The 22,123-nt window shown below is 41.0% G+C and overlaps 1 protein-coding gene and 1 long non-coding RNA gene across 2 annotated transcripts; both read left to right on the top strand.

Moving 5' to 3' along the window:
* Positions 1–789: 789 nt before the first annotated feature.
* On the top strand, positions 790–1,718 carry LOC146220802 (myosin light chain 3). Its single transcript, XM_084693799.1, has one exon. The coding sequence runs from the start codon at positions 913–915 to the stop codon at positions 1,519–1,521; it is 609 nt and encodes a 202-aa protein (XP_084549925.1). The 5' UTR covers positions 790–912; the 3' UTR covers positions 1,522–1,718.
* A 15,835-nt stretch (positions 1,719–17,553) lies between these two features.
* On the top strand, positions 17,554–21,256 carry LOC146220801 (uncharacterized). The gene is made up of 4 exons (XR_014750894.1): positions 17,554–17,870; positions 17,992–19,865; positions 20,117–20,182; positions 20,275–21,256. It is a non-coding gene; the product is annotated as an uncharacterized LOC146220801 (long non-coding RNA).
* Positions 21,257–22,123: the final 867 nt, after the last annotated feature.

Below are 22,123 nucleotides of genomic sequence, written 5' to 3'. Positions count from 1 at the left end.
ACATCCTAAGGATGGGATCTGTGGAAAAGACTACAGGTTTGAACACACATTTGACCATTTTTGAACTGTCCAGTCATGCTTTAGGGAGATGCAAATTTTTATGTAACCTACATAATTATTAGGCTTCTAAACCTTTACCAATTGTGAATTTGATACGCTGATAACATGATTTACATCTCAGAAATCTTCATATGAATAATCTACATTAAGCTTATGTCAATTATTAATATGAACGAATGCTCAATGCATCTCCATGTCTCCTGATATAGCCTAGGTAGTTCTGATTGAGAGTGAGTCAGAGGCAGGGGCAGCATGCAGGGGCAGTGGAGACAGCTCTGTTGCTAAGGTGAGTGCTGAAGGGTGACAGGTAGTTGAAGATGTCCCATTGCTTATTGGAAAGTTTATTTTTCAAAATATTTTCATGTCCAGCCCCTCAGTATATGTATAACAACTATGGTAGTAATAGTTGTGGTAAATACACCAGAATGCGGGAAATTGCATCTACATCTTTTAAAAAATTCTGGGGGAGAAATCCCCAGACCCCCCCGGCAAAATGTGTCTCCCCCACTTTCACTTGTTGTTGACGCCCATGAATACACCTAACTATTTTTGGTCAGTGTTTGTGATCCAGTAATGTTAGAACTTTGCTCTGATCCCTTAAGTCTGTCATGATAGCAGTTTACAACAATACCTCATTGTGACCTCACAGACAGGCAGATCTATTTCAGTTTTCTTCCTTATATAGTGTGCCGTAGCACATGCTTATAATCCCTATCTCCCCTGTCTAGGCTTATTTGTATAAAAGCTCTGACCATCTGTGCTGGGGATTCACAACCTTCCTCTTACTCTGTTCACCCTGAGATTTTAGGTCCACACCACCGGTTCACCTTGGAACCCCCAAAGTATAGCAACATGGCCCCAAAGAAGGTGGAAGCAAAGAAGCCTGAGCCCAAAAAGCCAGAGACCAAGAAAGACGCACCCCCTGCTGCCAAACCGGCACCTACTCCGGAGCCCCAGCCCGAGGCCCCAAAGGAGCCAGATTTTGACCCTAAAAACATTGCTCTTGAATATAGCGCTGATCAAATAGAAGAGTTCAAGGAGGCCTTCACCCTGTTTGACCGCACTCCCTTGGGAGAAATGAAGATTACGTTTGCACAGTGTGGGGATGTCATGAGAGCACTGGGCCAAAATCCTACCAATGCAGATGTGCTGAAGGTCCTGGGTAAGCCTCGACCAGAAGACATGAGCAGCAAACTAGTGGACTTTGAGACATTTCTGCCCATGCTCCAGCACATCTCTCGCTCCAAAGACCAAGGTAACTTTGAGGACTTTGTCGAAGGCCTGAGAGTCTTTGACAAGGAAGGCAATGGAACCATCATGGGTGCCGAACTGAGGCATGTGCTGGCCACCCTGGGGGAGAGAATGACAGAGGATGAGGTTGACAGACTTATGGCTGGACAAGAGGATGCCAATGGATGCATCAACTATGCCTCTTTTGTCAAGCACATCCTCTCTGGGTGAACTTAACTTCCATCAGAAGAACTTGAAATTAGTTTCATTTTTCCTGGATCTAATATCTGTTAAAAGCAGAAGGCAATATATAGTCAATAAATTATTATTATGAGACGAGACTTACCTCAACTTTATGATGAGATGCCACTGTATTAGCACAAATATTTTAAAAATAATCCCATGAATAAAGAACATCTTATAACAAACTGTCTAATAATTGTAATACACCTAGAATTTGAAATTCATGAAAACATCATGCATTATTTGTAATTTCATCACTTTTGATTTTTCTTCACTCAATTTAGACACTTTAGCATCATTTATGTATTTTACAAAATACGAAACAACATGTTAAGGTATTTTACAATCGTTATGACAATCTTTTCAATAGCTTCAAAACAATTGTTGACACAGTTAACACAACATACCTCTGTGTAGGCTATACAAATAACACATTTGTTGTTGCTTAGACACAAAATGCATACAGTAAACACAAATTAAAGTTGAAATTATGCATATCCTGTGTTGAGGTTCTTTCAATCACATGACCATATGGTATATAAAGAGGACCTCTTTGGGCTGATCTTGTGTGGAAAAAGAACAATATAGAGCAACATGAGGAAAGTAAGTATAATTTCTGCACGAGGGAGAGGAAGACAAGTACCAGGACAAGGGAGAGGAGTGGGACAAGGGCAATGGAGAGGGAGAGTTAGAATGCGTGGTGGCGCTCAGAAAAGGGCCTGAGCTAGGGTAACTGATGAAATACTGTAAATGGCAGCTATATTGCATATTTATTGCAGTAATGTCCTGTTGCAAATGAAGCCTTTACTGCAGCAATTATGTTTCTGTCTTCTTTTTTTCAATACAGTAACCGCACATTCTATAAAGCTATAAGGCATTTACTAAACCCAACAAAACAAAAATGTGAGGCTTCAAAAGAAACTGCATTGCATTGCATCACAATCTATGATCCATATTCTGTGATACCTGACACATATATAAAATAATGCAGTTTCTGTAATTCCATGTGATGTTAGTGTTTATACGACATTGTGCTATGATTGACTAAATGTTCCTGTTGAAAAAGAACATGTGTTAGTGTTTTGGTGGACATGGTGTATTGTTTAGTGTATTTTCGTGTTATGTTTGAGTTTAGTTTACAATGTGCGATTTTGAGCATGAAATTAACCGTTTTGCCAATTGTGTGTTGTAGGTGTGTTGGTGCGTTAAGAGTTAAGGAAAAGTATTGAAAAAATTATATTGAAAAAATTGTCATAGCGATTGTAAAAAAACTGTAATTAGTCTAATAGCCTCCTCCTGGTTTCTTATGTTATATTAGTTTTTCTTGATTGCTAAGACACATTTCTTGAAACAGTCACCCATTTTCTCGGAATTGTAAACACAAAAACACATTTTCCAACTCAATTTCCAAAACCTCTGACTCTTCTGGCAAAATCAAATACTCACCCCTAAACCATTTAACTCTTGCTCAAAATCAATCAACAATGCTTTCAGATTATAAACACAGAAAATCAATATATAAAAACTATGGAGCAATCATTAGACACAACACAGCATCCAGGGCATGTAGTTAAATGTAAAGACAAATTTGTTTATGTATACACAGTAGATGCATTTACTGTAGCAATAAAGAAAATTGATTTTGGAACACTGGATGTTGGTGTTTCAACACCCATTGACCCTTTCCTGATGTAAGACTATGTTTAGCTTGTGTTCTGCACCTCTCTTTCACCAACCGTCTCTGGAGGAGGGGATCCCTCACTTAATTGCTCCTCCCAAGGTTTCTTCAATTATTTCCTTGTCTTCCTTGATGGTTGAGGTTGGCTGAGGGGCAGTTCTATGGACGCATGTGAAGCCCTATGTGCCATTACTTGTAAAAGGGCTATACAAATACTGTAAATGTAGTACACAACTTAATACTGCCAACAAAGAAAAAACGGGGTAAAAACCCTCTGGTGTGCTGGATCCAGCCTTGAAAACACTCCACACGTATGTCACCACAGGCCAATTCCATTGCTTGTAGGAAGTGTACCCTGGTATATGGGTTTCGGTCATAGACCTTCCAACCATTCTAGAGAATGAGAATGTGTTTAGAGTTTTGCCAAAAGTGTCTGATTCGACAAATGGGTTTAGGCCACTGAACATTTGATTCAGAGAATGGGGTTTAGTGTTTTAGCAATTGTGAAAAACTGTAACACAACTTCATTTCTTGTCATATGAGATGAAGACACTGGGCCTTGTTGAGCCATAGAAAGTACAGAAAGGGTTTGGCTTTTTTCAACAGTGGAACAGGTTCTATTTTTACTTGCAGAGTCAGACTGGATTCACATTCCCATGCTGATACATCGGCAAGAATGTGGGAAGGGCGCCTTTGTGTAATCTGGGTAAACCTCTAGAGGCTCTGTGCCCCCTACAGTGATGGGGGTGTTTCGATGAGTGTTGGTTTCAACTGGGGAGCAGCTGCAGAGTATATAGAAGAAAACCCGATTTAGTTATTCAATCACATATGCACTCTCATTGGAGCACACACTGATGGAAATAGACATCCACACACCAGAAGTTCTGTCACCAGAAGGACAGGGGCATGCCCCTTTGATCTACAGGGCAGAGCAGGGGGATATTCCAGGTAGCAGGTTTAACAAACTGTCTAAAGCAGCTTGCACACTGCCCCGACAAACGGCAACATTCTACAACAAACGCCAACAAACACCAACAGTCGGGTCAGTGTGGGCCAGCAGTTTGTGTTTGTTGGTAATTGTCGGGTACTGTCGGGAGAGTTCGACATGTTCAGTCGGATTGGGTGAAGTTGCTGAATGTCTGACCAATGTAGAGGGATTTCCAACAAACTCCAACATTCTGACAGCTCGTTACCTTGACAACTAGGCTCAACAATGGCTGGTTTCTGGACCCAGGAACGTGAGGATGTACTCCTGGAGTGATGGGAAGAGAGAACCCATCTGTACGACATTAGGAGTCAGGCATAGGCTACTCCAACCGAGACAGCAAAAGTTCTGCAATAAGAAACATCGCGACTAGCTAGCTTACTAGCATTAGTTCTGCTATGTTAATCTGTTAACAAAATGAACTATTTACATTTAGTCATTTAGCAAACGCTTTTATCCAAAGCGACGTACAAGGGAGAGATAGCCTATAACCTATCTAACTAGTTGCTAACACGGTAGTAGGCCTAGATGGTCACTGCTCCCTGATCTAGTAGGCTACAAGTGTATTGCAGTGGCAGCATGAGACATTTTTTTTCTGGGGAGCTCGGCGTTTTAGCGAGGGTGCTATGAAACGATCGACGGTGGTAGCCTGTCACATGGTTCTCTACCAACAACACCTCCCCACCATATGCATCATCTGTTTTCATGTTTGCTCTCTGAAGCATCTTTGAGGTCCATGAAAAGCGCTAAACAGACCAATTATATTATTATTGTCATTATCTAGGCTACTTCCGATGGGCGCACACTGCGATGGTCACTGACAAAATGCATAGGAAAAATACTCATTATAGTTATAATTTTATATTGTGAGTTAAATATTATCACAGAATAAATAACGCAGAATGGCATAGATCTTAAAATGGTACTACAACACACAGAAAAAGTAATTAGCTAGCTGAAAAAAGTATGTTACTGTCTGAGCAGTGTGGAGCTGGCATTGGTTTTCTGGACATTGTAAAGACAATCACCAACAACTGCCAACTTTAGAATGTTGGGATTCGTTGGAGTTTGTTGGGGCAGTGTGCAAGCCGCTTAACAAACTGAGCAACAAACTGAGCCTAACCCTGAACTCTGAGTTGAAATGAGAAAAAATGGGAAACTCAACTGATTTGAATTTCTTAATGTCCGTTGATATTACAGGTGAAAAAGTGGTGGACTTAATAAAATAGCATGTTCAATGTTATATTACTGTATATATATTCGACATGATACAAAGTAAATATCAGTTGGTGCCTATTTCAACTTGTAGTTGCAGTTACCCCCAAAATAATGCTTTTCATCACAGGATGATGATTAAGATGACGAAGACATGTTTGCTGCCGCATAAATGGATGCAGAGATGTATGGCACATATAGTGTAGCTGCTGGTAGTTCTCTCTCCATGTACTTTTATTTACAAGCTTGTGTGGAATTGTCAGTTATTGACATTATGAGAATAATGAATTGAAAAACTATTTGCGCATTCTGATGCTGTTGAACAGAGCATGGATGCTGTATACAGTGAGATGTTCATTTAATGGCAGGTGAATTCTGCATGTGGAACCTAATGTAATCTCATGTATTCCCTTACCGAAGGAAAATATATTGCCATATATTGAAAAATATCATATGATATATTAAGCAATATATATACATATATGGGATTTAATATTTAAATATTTTACAATACATTGCAACATTTTCAACATTAATATATAATATGTCTTTATATATCCATCCAATATATGCAATTTTATATTTATAAATACCACCATAATGTATTACGATTTATATGGGAAAATGTATTGGTAATACATGTAAAGATATAGTGTCACATGTATGTATAAGATATGGTAGAATATATTTTAAATATATGTAAAAAATATATCTGCAAGCAGGAATGGCAGATTACTCCTTTAAAATGGCAAAATATTGTAAAATTGACATATTAGACAGTTACACCGGGATTACCCGGAAGACTAGAAACTGTTTTGTCAACAACAACAAAATGCCTGTCTGGAGTTAAACCTGCAACCCTTCGTTTACCAGCACAACCTCTCATCCGATTGACCCATTCACAAATCTAGACTTCACTATTCAGTAGCTGAATAATAAAATAAGACGTGTCTCCCATGGCAGGCATAGTCAGATTTGGTCCAGGCTCAAACAGCTCTAATTCAGTCATATTTTCACATATCAAGGTGAAACTTTGCAGTACTTCAGGGGGGTGTCACCTTAAAGCCTATTCCTGATGGGGGAATCCTAATTATATGGAAAGATATACATGAAATATATGTACAGATATGTTTTCAATATATTGTGGAATATATTTTAAATATAGGTAACATTATATGGAAAAATATGGGAAATATATACTGACTATGATCACTTCCAGCTTCTTTTGAATTAGCCAATACCCCCTAAATAAATGTCAATCTTATTTACGTTTTTGGGGGCACATTTTCAGTTAGCAGATTGTACTGTTTGAATCGGGATACCCTAACCCTTTGAAATACTGCCGTTGACAACATTATTAAAATACCTTCTAGATGGCTGAGCGGTTAGGAAACCAGGCTATTAATGAGAAGGTTGCTGGTATGTTTCCCGGCAGGGCAAAAAAATGAAGCTGTGTCCTTGGGCAAGGCAATTCACCCTACTTGCCTCTGGGTATGTCCCTGTACTTCGTGTACTTTAATGAAAGTTTAACTTTTTCCGCATTTTGTGTTTGGCGGCCTCTGCTGGCAAAGAAAGGTATTACGATTGTGTTTGTGAGAGTCGTTCCGTGTACTGTGATGGGGCGGCCGGCGGGGTAGGGGGCGGCACAAGAATTCTTATAATCAATATATTATCCCATGTATGTCCATATATAATATATTGGAATATGTAATAGGAAATAATATATTACGATATATTTCAAGTCATATATTGATGAATATATTTTCTTTCCGTAAGGATTCCCAGTTACAAGTAAATGAGTTGTAGAAACTGCATCTCATGAAGAAAGTGCCAAAAACTGACCAAGACATGGTGTCGGCCTACTACTGAATAAAGGTTAATCTTGAAATAGGCAATATTTGCTGGAACACCAGTTACAGGACGGTACATGGTCACAGGTAAATCATGTTTATTGTATGAACAATAGCTGATAAAAATACTAATTGTTGGATTTCTATTTGAAGGTAATGAAGAAAACTAAAAACAATTTAAATTATTTGTCTTTATTTCAGTGTCAAAAAGGATTTGGTCGGTTCTGAGTGCACGTCCACGTTGTGTAACATTAGCAATGTAAGGGTAGTGTTGCTTTCGTCAATGAAAATGATGACTAAATATCGTCGTCAACGAACCTTTATCAAGTGATGAAAACAAGACGAGATGCAATGTGCATGCTAGTCATGTGAGGATGACTATAATTGGGGTGTGCTTGCCTTTGGTGAGCACAAACCATTGTTATCTTACATATATATGAATTTTTATTATTGTTTAATTTCGCGCCCCTAAGGCTCAGTCAATATTTGGACTACATAGACAAAGTCGATGTCAAAAGGTTAGTCTTGGTCACGATTGCGTTGGTTCTATTGGGATTTATGTTCCGTTGCACGGATTAGGTTTTAATTAAGTTTTTGTGCCAAAAGTGAAGCTAACGGTGGCTAACTTGCTAGCCACAGTCACTGACGCTACTGACGTCACTAACGTCACGAAATATCGCGTGACCACCTCAAGCAGAACATTAGTTTAGCAGCTCGTTAACTTCTGGGAAATAGCTAGGCTAACTGCTTTACTGCAAGGGAGCTGCAGAAACACCACAAGCAAAGAGGCCAGGATGATAACTATTAACTCATTTTACTTTGTGTAATGAAACACAATTGTGAAGTGTAATGTACAATATAAGCTGATATAAGGAAGTAGTTACATCTACTTTCGGAAACAGTAGTCTACTATTTCACTGAAGCATTAGCATCATGACATTAGCCTCTGTTGCCCGGGTAACACATACAACAGCGGTATATGATGCATCTGTTTTCAATTGTTAAAATAAACAATCCTCACAAATACATTTTTGTTGTAGGATTTATTATGACATTAGATTACAAGTAAGCGATTTGTTAGTGAAATTACCATTACCTGTGGTTTCAAACCAGTGTAGCTCACTGCAACGTGGTAGCCTAGTCCTGTAGCTAACAAAAACATCTACACAGCTGTTTACTAGTAGGTAGTCAAACGGCGGCACATGGTCGGCACTACCCTTACTTAAATCAAAAGCCTTTCAAAAGGTGAAACTATCTGACTAGTGACTACTAAACTGAACTCCATTGCCACAGCCTAAACTTCAATCTGTTAATGAAAATAATTCATTTCAGCCTAGACCGTACAACGGAAGTAACGTTAAATTGAATTCAACCAACGCAATCGCTACCAAGACAGTCTAGTAGTTGTAGCCTACAATTTACCGGGGCAGCTTCTCCACGCAGCAGGGCTATATCGCATTTTGCCTTGTTACTGACAATGGCTGCATTTCCCAGATTCGTTAAGAAGCTCTAAGGCGCTAAGAGCTTCTAAGGAACGCTCTTAAGAGCGCTGTGAAAGAAGGACGTGTTTCCCAGAGTCGTTCTTAGCTTAAGAAGATCTTTCATCAAGAAGGAAATGTAAGATCAGCCTAACCCACTCTTAACAGCCTTCTTAGCGACCAAACACTCACTGCAGCCGCGTCAAGGAAAGTTATATCTGACACTCAAAGGAATACTAAAACCATGCGCGATGATAAATGTGCGCCCACAGCTGCAGAACAAGAAAAATTATAGCATAAGAATAAAAATAACGATATAAAAATAAATAATTGCCCATGTGTTCCTGTAGCTACAGAAATAAAATGAATAATCATTAATTTCACTCATTACGTTTTCACAAACATTCGGCATCTGCATGAGTTTACAATATATATAAAAACATCAACAACCCTGTGGTATTTCACAGATATCAGGGAAACTGACAGGTGTAATTGAACTCGGCTGGAACCTCATCAAGAGATCGAGGCTCCACCTGAGTCTATAAATATAAGGGGTTGCTGAAGTTCACGCGAATGAGACACCATGGCTGCAATACAGCATATTCTCGCTGCTAATCAACAGCGTTACCGTGCGCCAAGCCAGATAGTTTATATAAATGCCTATGTGCGTCAGCACTTCTCCCCACTGAATGTGCTGTCGGACCGGGCTGTCCAGTCCAAGTACCGCCTTCCCCGTATAGAGATCCAACGCCTCGTCACCCTAGTGTCACCACACATCCGGAGGGCAACCCGCTGCAATTTTGCCCTCAGTATCCATCGTTTGTCGGGGGGGCTGCGCTTGTCACCTGTAAAATGTTGCCGCGTGATTGTTGTCACAGCCATGCTGCACAACAAAGCAGTGCGTGTTGGAGCAGATGAGCGGCCTCCTGAGGATGAAGATGGGGAATCATCGGAAGATGAAGCCCCCAACCTCGCCCCCCGCGAATCCCGAGCAGCACTCCACTAAGCTGGTGTCCAGACCAGAGATGAGCTTGTCAATCTCTTTTGATGTTTATCCCCTACGCCGTCACCACCAGTCACCAAGCACGGATATCAGCACCACCCTACTCCCAACAATAAACCCACTACCACCATCACACAACCCATATCAACTATCATGTATAGGGCTCAAGGCCGTAGCCATAGAGTCAACATTGGGGGGTACGAATTACATTTTTTATGATAATTTTGGACAGCGTGCCTGGTTGCCTGTCGTAGCGTAGTATCAATATATTTATATTTTTATATCAATATATTGGGGGGGACATTTTGACCAGATTTGAATATTGGGGGGGGGGTGTGTCCCCCCAATATGTATTATGATTACGGCCTTACACGGTGTTGTGTGTGATTCATGCGCCGATAAAGTGGTGGGTGATCCATTTTCCTGGCATTGATTGATTCAGTTTCAACACCACGGTGGTGGACAGCTCCCACTAAGAGCTTCTTAAAAGGGCTTCTTTGGCGTGATCTTAAGAAGGCAGTTAAGAACGCGTCTGGGAAACACCCCTATCTTAGCGCTCCTTCTTAGCCGAGCCCTTCTTAAGAGCCTTCTTAAGTTCTTAAGAATGATCGAATCTGGGAAACGCGGCCAATGATTGCTACCACTGACATTTTTATGAATGAGTGATTTCCCCTAAATAAATGTCAAGCTTATTTACGTTTTTGGGGGCATATTTTCAGTTAGCAGATGATACTATTTGAATTGCGATTCCATCTGAGATAGCTAGCTACTGCTGGTAACGTTGTTGTTAAAATACATTTCAAAGGGGGTTCTTTATTAATGAATGAATGCAATGAGTAGGCTAAATGCCTGAAAATATCATGAGAAGGGAAAAACTTACAATGACGTTTAAGTCATAGAGATTAGGTCAATTTTTACACCGGTCTGCCAAATGTATTCGTTTTGATTCAACTATGAGGTTGCTGATCACCATTCCCTCTTGCAGGGGAAATAAGAAGACAACTATTTCATTCTACTCTTCACTCTTAGTATTTTGAGTTGTAAATGAGCAGAAAAAAATATGCTTTTAAATCTATGTAATCTTTATAAATAATAAGTAGGCTATGCATTTAAATATAAAATATACAGAAATATCAGTTGTAAAATGTAATTTAAATACGGACCCCTACAACCAAGACAAGCAAGCACACCCTACAATTTCCCCAGAAATTGTACCCTCTCTAGTTGTGTGTGGATTCTTTTTGGAGACATGACTCTTTGTAATTATTAAAGTATTACATGTTTTTAGCAATAAATATTCCCTAAAATTATGCATATGCCTTTTTATGAAAAGTAAGTGCTGCAATACAACCAGCAGAAGACTAGTTATATGTGAGAAAAGTTTCAAGACACAACTCTATTTAATTATGAAACTTAAACGTTTTTGGGAATATATATTCCCATAAATGAGGATTATAACTATTTTTGAAAAGTAGTGCTGTAGTACAACCATCAGAAGAATAGTATGTGTGAGCAAAGTTTAAAGACACAGCTGTATTTAACGATAAAACTATTAAACGTTTTTTGGCAAAAAATATTCCCCAAATTTAAGATTATGCTTATTTTTGAAAAGTAAGTGCTGTAGTACAAACACCATAATACGATTTATGTGTGAGGAACGTTTAAAGACACAACTGTATTTAATGACAAAACTATTAAACGTTTTTGGCAAAAAATATTCCCCCAAAATAGGATTAAGCCTATTTTTTAAATGAAAGTGCTGTAGTACAACCAGCAGAAGAATATTTGTGTGAGTAAAGTTTAAAGACACAAATGTATTTAATGATAAAACTATTAAAGGTTTTTGGCAAAAAAATATTCCCCAAAATTGGTATTATGCTTATTTTTGAAAAGTAAGAGCTGTAGTACAACCATCATAGGACTATTTATATGTGAGGAAAGATTAAAGACACAACTGTATTTAATGAAAAAACTATTAAAGGTTTTTGGCAATAAAATATTCCCCAAAATTGGTATTATGCTTATTTTTTTAATTTAAGTGCTGTAGTACAACCAGCAGAATAATATTTGTGTGAGTAAAGTTTAAAGACACAATTGTATTTAATGATAAAACTATTAAACGTTTTTGGCAAAACATATTCCCCAATATTGGGATTATGCTTATTTTTGAAAAGTGCTGTAGTACAACAAGCAGGAGACAAGTTATAATTGAGGTACGTTTGGAAATACCACCTTGTTTAAACATTAAATTAATACATATTTTTGTTGTATCTCTTTTCGCTGTTGTAGATTGTAGATGGTCCCTAAGCGCTCGTTTTACTACCAATATTATTTCTTCAGGTTGCAGGACGGCTCGTTTTGATGAAAATGACTTTGTAGCTTGTTGTTTACCTTACTACAGTACGAAACATGCGTTATTTGTGATTTAATAAAATGTTGCTATAGAGTAATTGATCCCGGAAGTTTGAATCTGTAAATGTCATGCCAACTTTACCGAAGTCTTGAAATTCAACTATGTCTTCGATTGCTTCACAACGTGCATACGTATCCTTGCGCATTGTATTTAAGCACTTAGCTTTGTTAGATGATGCAGTTCAGCTTCCACACTCCCTCTTTTGTGTGAATCATACATTTTTAAAATTAATTTCAGCTTACGGGTATTTTCTCATTTCTATATTTTCAGCCATTTAAAAAAAATAATTTCAGATTTCAGCATTCCAACTTATTTTCAGCAGGAAATGCATGTTCTAGTTCAACTTATTGTTGGAATGCTGCTTCAGCATTCCAAGTATTGTTCTTTGAATCTTTTTTCAACTTCTTCTATTTCTTCCGTGGCACGTTTCAGCGCCTTCCAATCTTCAGCTATTAAAACCGTTCAACTATCAAAAAATTCAGCAGTTTCAGGCCATTCCTGCTGTGACTTTTCAGCTGTGTACCTCTTATGCTTGAATTAATATAAATCAATATTCATAATATTTTTAACATGGGTTTCCAATGGAGTTTTCTTTCAAATCCTATCAAACTTCTTAAAACTTCTTCAACTTCCAAATCCTTCTCCTTCCTCAATCTTTCAGCTCGAGCCACCATTTAAACTTTAAAATGTTGACAAAACCCTAAACTATTTTTACATTATTCAGCTTTTTGATATCTATTCAACTTTTTTCAATATCACTGATTATGTTTCATGACTTTTTCAAACCGTTTCTGAGATTTACATGGGTGTGTACGTGAAAGGCTCGAATGCAGACTGAAACGCTGTGTGGAGGGGAGCTTCAGATGTCATTGAAAACATATTTCTAGTTTGCCAGCATTGCCACAATTTTCCCTCTTCATTAGCAGCCATAGCTGCACCATCACCGTGGCAACCACACAAACACCCGCCAGTCTCTTACAGTGAGTGTCCACTGCAGCGATGCGAGCGAAAACATGTTTTCCAGTCATTTTCTATGGAGCCAGGCGAATCGCTTGCGTGTTGCATTGTGGGTACCGACTCAACGCGACTCAAGTTGAGATGTTCTCAACTTTATGCTAATGAGGAGCGATTTTAGCTAGCGATGGCCAATCGCAGTGTTTTCTTGTTTCTCGTAACGTAGCAACCATTGTAAACATTTCTAGCTTTCACATTCAAGATGGAGGATAAAATAATTGTTTCTGTAGCTGTGTACCCGGTGCTGTACGACACATCTCTGTATTCATACTGAGATGTAAATTAAAAAACGATGCTTGGCGCAAGGTTGCCATAGCTGTTGGTGCTCCTGGTGGGTATTTGGTACTTTGTCTGTAAATTCCATCTAGTCAAATTATGTAACTTTGTTCTGTGGTAACTACAGAGCTAGCTAGCCTAGGTACAGTAGTGCTAGCCCGGCTGGGACTCTCTAGTTGTATCGACAGATTAGCAGAGACTTCGAGTAATATAATACAACGTTTTTACACATGTACGTGTATGTCTATTAAACAGTTTGCAAATAATTTATTTCTAGATGAGGTTTGCAAAAAAAAAGGTGGAAGAACTAGAGGGACAACTTCAAAAGGGAGAGGAACAGGGAGAAGGAGTTGGGCAGGAGTGGAGCAGGTCTTTCCAAGCATAAACCTTGGAAGTATGCTGCTGTGATGGGGTTCCTGGATCCATTTATGGAGTACAGGGACTCCAGCAGCAACTTCCAGAGGCCTGCCACCACATCCCCAGTCAGCCAGGAAGATGTAGAGCAGACAGCAGCCAGTGCCACACAGCGAGCCAGAAACCAGTGAGGCCAGAGTTTCCCCTGCTAGTCAGGCAGTCGCAACTACCAGCCAGCCCCCAGCATCCTCTGGTCGAAAGAGGGTGCGCAGAGAGAGGTTGACCGAATTTGAGGAGAGGATGCTTGGTGCTATGGAGCAGGCACAGACACCTGCTCCTCTCCCACCACCTCAAGCAGAGGATGAGGATGAGCTGTTTTTAAAAAGCCTTCTCCCTGCACTCAAGACTGCCACCAGCTAAGCGGGTTGAATTAAAGTTCAACATTCACCGCATGTTTTTTGAGGCAGAGATGCAGGCCACACAGAGTGACATGTAATTAAAAAAAAGATGTCACTGACAAAACTTTGTGTTTGTTTTATTGAATGGGCTGGTAGATATTTACTATGAATTGTTGGTTGTGAAAATTAGTAATGATAAGAAAAACAATGATTTCAACTCATATTTTATGAAAAGAACAGTCGGGAACTGTTTGCTTATTTTCTGATTAATGTGGGTGGCTCTTAAAAGAGCCTTTGTTTCCTGATGACATGGGCTATACAACTGATTGTTGCCAGGGCACTGCACCTTCTGCATTGAAATATGCAGTGAATGGATCCCTCACACAAATAGCTGCACGTGCAGCGTTGTTGCTGCCCACTCGTGGAGCCTCCTGGAGACCTGCCGACCCCTCCTGGCCAGGATTGGCTTCTGGACATCCCCTGGCACCTCTCCTGGACCTCCAGATGTAGTTGTGGAGGATGCAGGTGGCCTTCACACACGCCCCTGCTTTTGCCAGGTTGACACCAACGACACGCCAATACATTCTCCACTGGCTGGAGAGTATGCCAAAGGCACACTCAACTGTCAACCAGACACGGCTGAGGCGGTAGTTGAAAAGCCTCTTCTCCCTGGAGATGTTTGTCCCAGGGAAGAGGCGCATGAGGTTGCTCCTTAGAGGAAAGGCCTCATCACCCATGAAGATGTGTGGCAGTGGTCCGCGTGGTTCTGCTCCAGGGAGGACACCGTTCTCTGGGAGGTCCAGGGTCCCATACTTCAGGGCCTCACCAAATGCAGAGTTCCCCAGGGTCCGCCGTCACTGTTTCGTCCATAGCCACCGATATCTATGACCCGGAACATGTAGTCGGCGTCCACAACCGCAAGGAGAACGATGGCGAATGTTCCTTTGTAGTTGTGGTAGTACAGTGAGTACCCTGAATTGTGAGTTGCCTGGATGACAACATGCTTGCCATCAATGGAACCCAGGCAATTTGGGAAGTTCCACCTATGAAGGAAGCCTGCAGAAATGTCCCTCCAGTCCTGCTTGGTTGGCACAGTCATGTACTCCTCCACCAGGCAGTCCCAAATGGCCTGAGACACAGCCCCATCAATGCGTGCCACTTTGCATGACCCCACACAACAGCTGAAGCTGATCGACATGAATGAATCCCCCGTGGCAAGGTATCTACCAAGACAGAAAATAATGTATAGAAAATAAGTACACTATATTTTTGTCTGAGAACACTGAAGTATTTACTGTTTACTATAATTGCTATTAAAGCTTACCGTAGACAAATAGCGAGGCGTTCAGCTGGGCTGATCGCCTTGCGGAACGAGGTGTTTCGCCTCGCTATCCGGGGTCCCACTCTGGTCAGCAGGTCATCGAATTCGGCCCGGTTCAGCCTGAAATACCGCTGAAACAGATCGTCATCCAGTCGGAGCTCCTGAACCAGCCGGTGATAAGCTCCGTTGTTTGTTCGCAAACGGCGAATGGGATGAACCCAGAAGAGTCGGTGGCGTCTTCTCCGGCAGTAGTGCAGGGCCATGAAAGCGATCCTCTGAATGTTATTCATGATGAATGATAGAGTATCGGACTGCGTAGGATATATTTATACCAATGTATTCCCTCCAAAAATATTTAAAAGACCAGGAGGGAATGTCATTTGTTGGTTCTTAATACAGGGTGTGGTTATCAAAATCCAGCTTGGCCTATACAATTATTTACAATCGTACTGGAAAAAAATTATAACGGTGTTGTGTGCAATAGCTAGGCTAGATAAAATCATACTACATCTAGCCAGTGTATCTGATTTTTGTTTGACGTATGTAAGTTGTATTTTGTTCGATATTGCGAGTACGTAAACCCAAGTCTGCACACTTTGCCATGACGTTATACAAACTACAACAGTGACTCTAGAGAACTACAACTCTATATTCATCTATCTGACACGCCCCCGAGCGTGGTGCACTGTGTGAAAGCAAGCGATGGCAAGCGATTCGCGTCGCTGCAGTGGACACGCAGTGTTACACAGGTGATTGGTATTAGCTGATTACTGGAGACACAAGACAAGCTATTCAGTCAACTCGTCTCATTAAAAGACTAAGAGCACCACAACACAACTACTACCACTACTGCTATATCTTATGCCACACTACAACTACTAATTCTGCAGATGCTGCTAATATCTCTTTTACTAACTACTATGCTAATGACACTGTTTGTTATAATACGCCACTGAGTGCGTTCACTTGACCATGAAAAACGCCATAGCAATTGTCGGTTTATGCCAATAACGTTTACTCCTTTTACATGTGTAATTAGTTATGCGATTACTCAAACACGCATACATGATTTTTTTTATTAATTGTTGTATGCTCCACGGACAAAACGTGCACCATCATCCTTCTGCAACAAAGTGTCGCCGTCATGGGCGTAGATTTAGGGGGGGACGCTAGGTACTTGTCCCCACCAACATCTGAAAATGACAAAATTGTCCCCACCAATATTTTAGCAAATTGTGCTGCTATTTGGATCGATTCCGACGGCCAGGACGCGACAGTACAAGAAACGCCATAATTTGATTGGCTGAAAATCCGAAGGGGGAGGGTTATCTGACACGCGACACGCACGGGAAGAAGCACTTGCCACTTTGTTGGCCCCCCTTCCAACGCAAAACATCGTCAAAATAGTCTCAATCGTTTGTGCTCCGTTTGTGCCGTTAACATTTTCATTTGTGCTGCTATCATTTTTTTTATATTAAAGAATGTTTTATAGGTCATCCTGATGTCACTCAGCCCCCCCACATATTCCGAATAAACCCAAAATAGTCTCAAACGTTTGTGCTTCGTTTGTGCTGGTTTGTGCCGTAAACATTTTCGTTTGTGCTGCAGCTATATTTTTTATATTAGACATTTAATTATGGCCGATGACGTCACCAGCCCCCCCCACTTGCTCCAAACAGATTGTAAATAGTCGCAATCGTTTGTGCTACGTTTGTGCTGGTTTGTGCTGTCAAAATAAATATTTGTGCTACTATGGTGTTAAAGATATTACCGTTTCATTTTTCACACATGACGTCACTCAGCCCCCCGTCAACGTCCAAATCTCATAAAAATAGTCTCAATCGTTTGTGCTACGTTTGTGCTGGTTTGCGCTGTTCAAATAATTGATTGTTCTAGGCCTACTAGTTAAGATAGCCAATGCTACCTGCCTATGCATCTGTGTGAAGTCAGCATAACTTATTTGACAGCACAAACCAGCACAAACGTAGCACAAACGATTGTGACTATTTACAATCAGTTTGGAGCAAGTGGGGGGGGCTGGTGAAGTCATTAAATGTCTCATATAAAAAATACCGCTGCAGCACAAACGAAAATGTTTACGGCACAAACCAGCACAAACGAAGAACAAACGTTTGAGACTATTTTGGGTTCATTCGGAATATGTTGGGGGGCTGAGTGACCTCAGGATGACCTATAAAACATTCTTTAATATCTAAAAAATGATAGCAGCACAAACGATTGACCCTATTTTGACGATGTTTTGCGTTGGAAGAGGGGCCAACTTCACGCAGGTCACTTACCTTGCTTGCACTGGCAGTCGCTGACAAGCTAGCGGGTGTGTCGGCGACCACGGTACAGCTAACTTATTAGGGCTGTCTACCAACAATACATATATAAAAGGCCAGAGTAACACTTTTTAATATTCCCTTTGCCCTTCAGCATGTACATGTTTGCCCCTTTTTGTGCTTTGTAGAAATGCCTCCACCCAAGAAGAAGAAAGGGGACATAAAAAGCTTTTTCAAAAAGCAGTGTAAGTCAGGCTAAATAACTAGCCATACTAGCAGTGGTAGTGACCAGGCTTTCAAATGCAGATTCTACTGTGGAAAAAGTATTTACATTTATGCATTTATTAACTGGTGATATATGTTACCCAGGGTATTGTTAGAGCTAAACCTAGCTTTTGTAGCAAATCTTTCAACCAAGGTTAGGAGTCTAGCCTCGGACAAATTCACAGTTGATGGACTGTCACTGCATTGCTGGACAGGTGCTGGAAAAAACAGTTGGCAATGTGAATAAGTTAACACTGTTGGTTATTCAAATATAATGAATCATTATTTGATTATTAATGTCCAAATAACACTGTATACAATATGGTAGGAGGGTTAAACTTGCTAGCCATAGGATAGGCTACAAAATGAATGAACCATTTTGTATGCAGGAAAGACAGCTTTTGATGAGCATGGGCTCATTTACAACCTCTGCCAACAGGCAGCCCCCAAGACCGGGCTTGGCCAGACGTGGTGGATCTTCAGGGAGCGGCACCACCATCGCCTGACTGCCCGGACCCCAGACATAATTGACCGTGGGAGAGCATCTTGCGCCAAGAGGGGGCCAATAGAGGAGTATTTTAAGCTCCTCACCACCACCCTGGAGGAGCACGGGTTGAGGGAGAAACCTAATCAGGTTTACAACTGTGACGAGAAGGGGTTTCAGCTGGATGCTACAAGAAGGAAGGTCATTGTGCCCCGGGGGACAAAACACGCTAACAGGCAGGCCCAGGGACCACATCACCGTCCTGGCCGGCCTCAACTCGGCTGGGGAGGATATCCCCCCTTTCATCATCTACAAGGGGGGATATCCAGGGGGCCCCTACAATAAAGAGGGGGTTCCCAATGCCCTCTACGGGAAGTCGCCAGCAGGGTACATGGACAGTGAGCTGTTCAGGAAGAAGTTTGTCGAGCACTTCCTGAAGTTTGCCAGTCAGGAGCGCCCACTGCTGCTCACAATGGATAGACATCAGTCCCACCTGGATACAGAGCTGGTCCAGGCGGCACCAAGGGTAGGGTTTCATTCTCCTGTGCCTGCCACCACACGTCTCACATCCTTCAGCCTTTGGATGTGAGTTTCTTCAGACCCTTGAAGGCAGATTTCTCTGGTGTTACAGGAGATCTGTCGGCAGTGAGCCACTCCTTCTTGGTTTATAAGAAGGAGTCAAGGGTCCTAAGATACTCCTACCAGAGGGTGAAAGATTGGAGAGTGGTAGTGGCTGGGTTCAGGCGGTGTGGCATCTACCCTCTGGACTCGATGGCCATTGACTGGTCACGGGTCATGCCGTCCGGGCCGCAGTGCGGGACCTCCTCGCAACCTCATCGGCATCTTCCTGGGCTGCGCCGGATGTTGCCTTTCCCTCCCAACCTAATTCCCCTTTCCCAGCCCAACCCCTACCTACCCCTACCGAAATCAGGTATAACACTGGTAAGGTTTAGGAGGAATGTCACCAAGGCCAGGCTACTGAAAGCCCAGGAGATGTCCGATGTCATTGAGGAGGCGGAGGACTGAGCTGCGAGGAGGGAAGCACAAGCTCTGGCCAGGGCAGACAGTGAGCAGTGGTGGGCCAAAGACAGGTGCTCGGCAGCCACTTCCTCCACCCTGTCTGGCGGCTTCCGCCCCAGCCGCAGAAGTCAGGAGTCCCTCGGGTACCTTCCGCCTCCAGCTCCGGACTTTCCATCGCCGGTCCCTCAACCCACTCTGCCCCCTCTTGTGCCTCCCACGGTCCCTGGCTGCCTGCCAGCACATCACTCCAGAGCCTGCCTGCGGAGGAACACGACCACCTTCCTCCATCTACTGGTCAGCACACACCTATTTACCATTTTAATTTGAGTATAGATTTCAATGCATTAACTATTGTTACAGTTAGACATGAGTGTATTTTAGTATTGTTATAATAAAATATGATTATTTTTTAGAGCCTTCAACAACGTTGCTCTCCCTCCCACTTTATGTAATCTGAAAAAATACAATATAATAACATGATGGTGACATTAGCCTTGTTGAAGACTTAACAAAACATGTTTATGCTTTTTCTGTTATTCATACAGCCTCCAAACCTGCAGACGCCGGACCATCATCCAGCTCCTCGTCTGCTGGACCCATGACATCCACCGGTAGTGTACTTCATGTTAACTTTCTTTGAATTCCAACCCATGAAAATCAGATTTTTTTTTTTGTTCAAAGTTGTTTTTTATTCTGTGAATAGGTCACACTCCTGAAGACAAGGAGACAACAGTTTGGGAGTGTGGCCGGTGCAGGGAACCTGACCCTCCCGAGAGCTCGGAGGGATTGGTGTCGTGGGTTCAGTGTGACAGCTGCCACACATGGTATCACGCCATGTGTGTGGGTTTGGACGAGGAGCTGGATGACGAGGAGGATTTTAAATGTTATTTGTGTCCATAGTGATTTTGTATTTTCTTTTTGTCTGTTTTGTATTTAAATAAATGTTCATATTTTCAAAGACTTGCACAAGTCATTTGTCTTTTGTTAACCGTTATCTTTGATCCCATTCAATGTTTGAGGTCTGTAAATATATGATTGACTATTGCTTCATATTTCATGACTTTCGAATTTAATGGGGACAACTGAATAAACGTTAAATTAACATGATACGTTTTCAATGTTCTGTACACATGTGGTACGCATCAGTGTTCTTTGGATCAAAATGTTTGTAGGTTGTAGAGTTCAACAAAACATCCAGCAGATGGTGGTATACAGTCAAATTGAGCTTTTATCGCATAGTTTAGAGATGTTAAAGCGTTATATATTATTGTGAAGGACATAACTATGTCCCCGGATATGTTGACGTTATTGATGGTCAGTTTGGTGACCCTAGATAAAGTTAATATCCCCGGAAAAACAGCAGCAGCGAGTGTTTACTACGAGGATAGAAGTGCGTTCAGGTTTGGACAAGGGTAGAGCACGGCTAATTTACCGGCGCCAGCGTCTTTTTAGCGGCTCTAGTAAAGGCTCAGCTAACTCTAAAAATTACTCTAAAAACTCTATCTCGAAAGGTAAGAAGTTAAAGCTTAATGTGAAATCAGTAAATCAGCTGAAAACGTGATATGATCATTTTTTATCAATATTTGAAGTGGCATTTTATCAGAATGTTAGCTAAAAACAGGTCGGGATTGGACTAAGTGACGCTAGCTAGCCTACTTCTTCTTCTGTTTAACAGTTCAGCTTCTCCCGCATTGTAGGCTATTTAAGCTCTTAACTTTGTTGATGCTGTTCAGCTTCCACACTGCCTCTTGAAATTCAACTATTTCTTCACAACGTTCAAACGTATTCTCCCGCATTGTATTTAAGCACTTAGCTTTGTTAGATGATGCAGTTCAGCTTCCACACTCCCTGTTTTGTGTGAATCATACATTTTTTAAATTAATTTCAGCTTGCGGGTATTTTCTCATTTCTATATTTTTAGCCATTTTTTTTTTTTTTTCAGATTTCAGCATTTCAAGGCATTTTCAGCAGAAAATGTATGTTCTAGTTTATCGTGAGAATGCTTTTCAACTTCTCAGTTCTTCCGCCGTTTTTTGGCCTTTAACTAGTCCTGCATACTTTCACTGATTCCTATAATTTTGGAATCAAAACGTTCAGCACCTTCAGGAGGCTTCAGGAGGCTATGACTTTTGATATTTCTCACTTTTATTCTTTATAAAGAATTAAGGTTTTTGGGCAAATTATTCTCCTATTAAAAGTAATGGTAAATCATTTCAAATCATTAAAAAGTTTTCTCCTCTTTCAAACTTAACTACTTCAGCATACTTTAAGCTAGAGACACCATTCAACCTTTAAAATGTTCACAAGACATTCAGCTATTCCCCAATGATTCATCTTTTTCAAATATTCAGCCAATTTTGAATCGTGACAGTTTTCAATACATGAAAAATGTAGCTCCTTCTTGATTTTTTTGATTGAGCAAGCCACAGAGTTTGGCACTCTGCTGGCTGCTCTTTTTCTGATATTCAACTAAATTGTCAAACAAATTACTCTGACGTTCATATAGTTTAACTTACAGAAACAAGTTATACCTTAAAATGTAGGAAAACGTG

This window comes from Hypomesus nipponensis, chromosome 27 (genome assembly GCF_054491055.1).
Source record: "Hypomesus nipponensis isolate SF chromosome 27, ASM5449105v1, whole genome shotgun sequence".
NCBI classification, from domain to species: Eukaryota; Metazoa; Chordata; class Actinopteri; order Osmeriformes; family Osmeridae; genus Hypomesus; species Hypomesus nipponensis.
The sequence above is the reverse complement of the archived record's forward strand: the minus strand, read 5'-3'. Positions and strand labels throughout refer to the sequence as shown.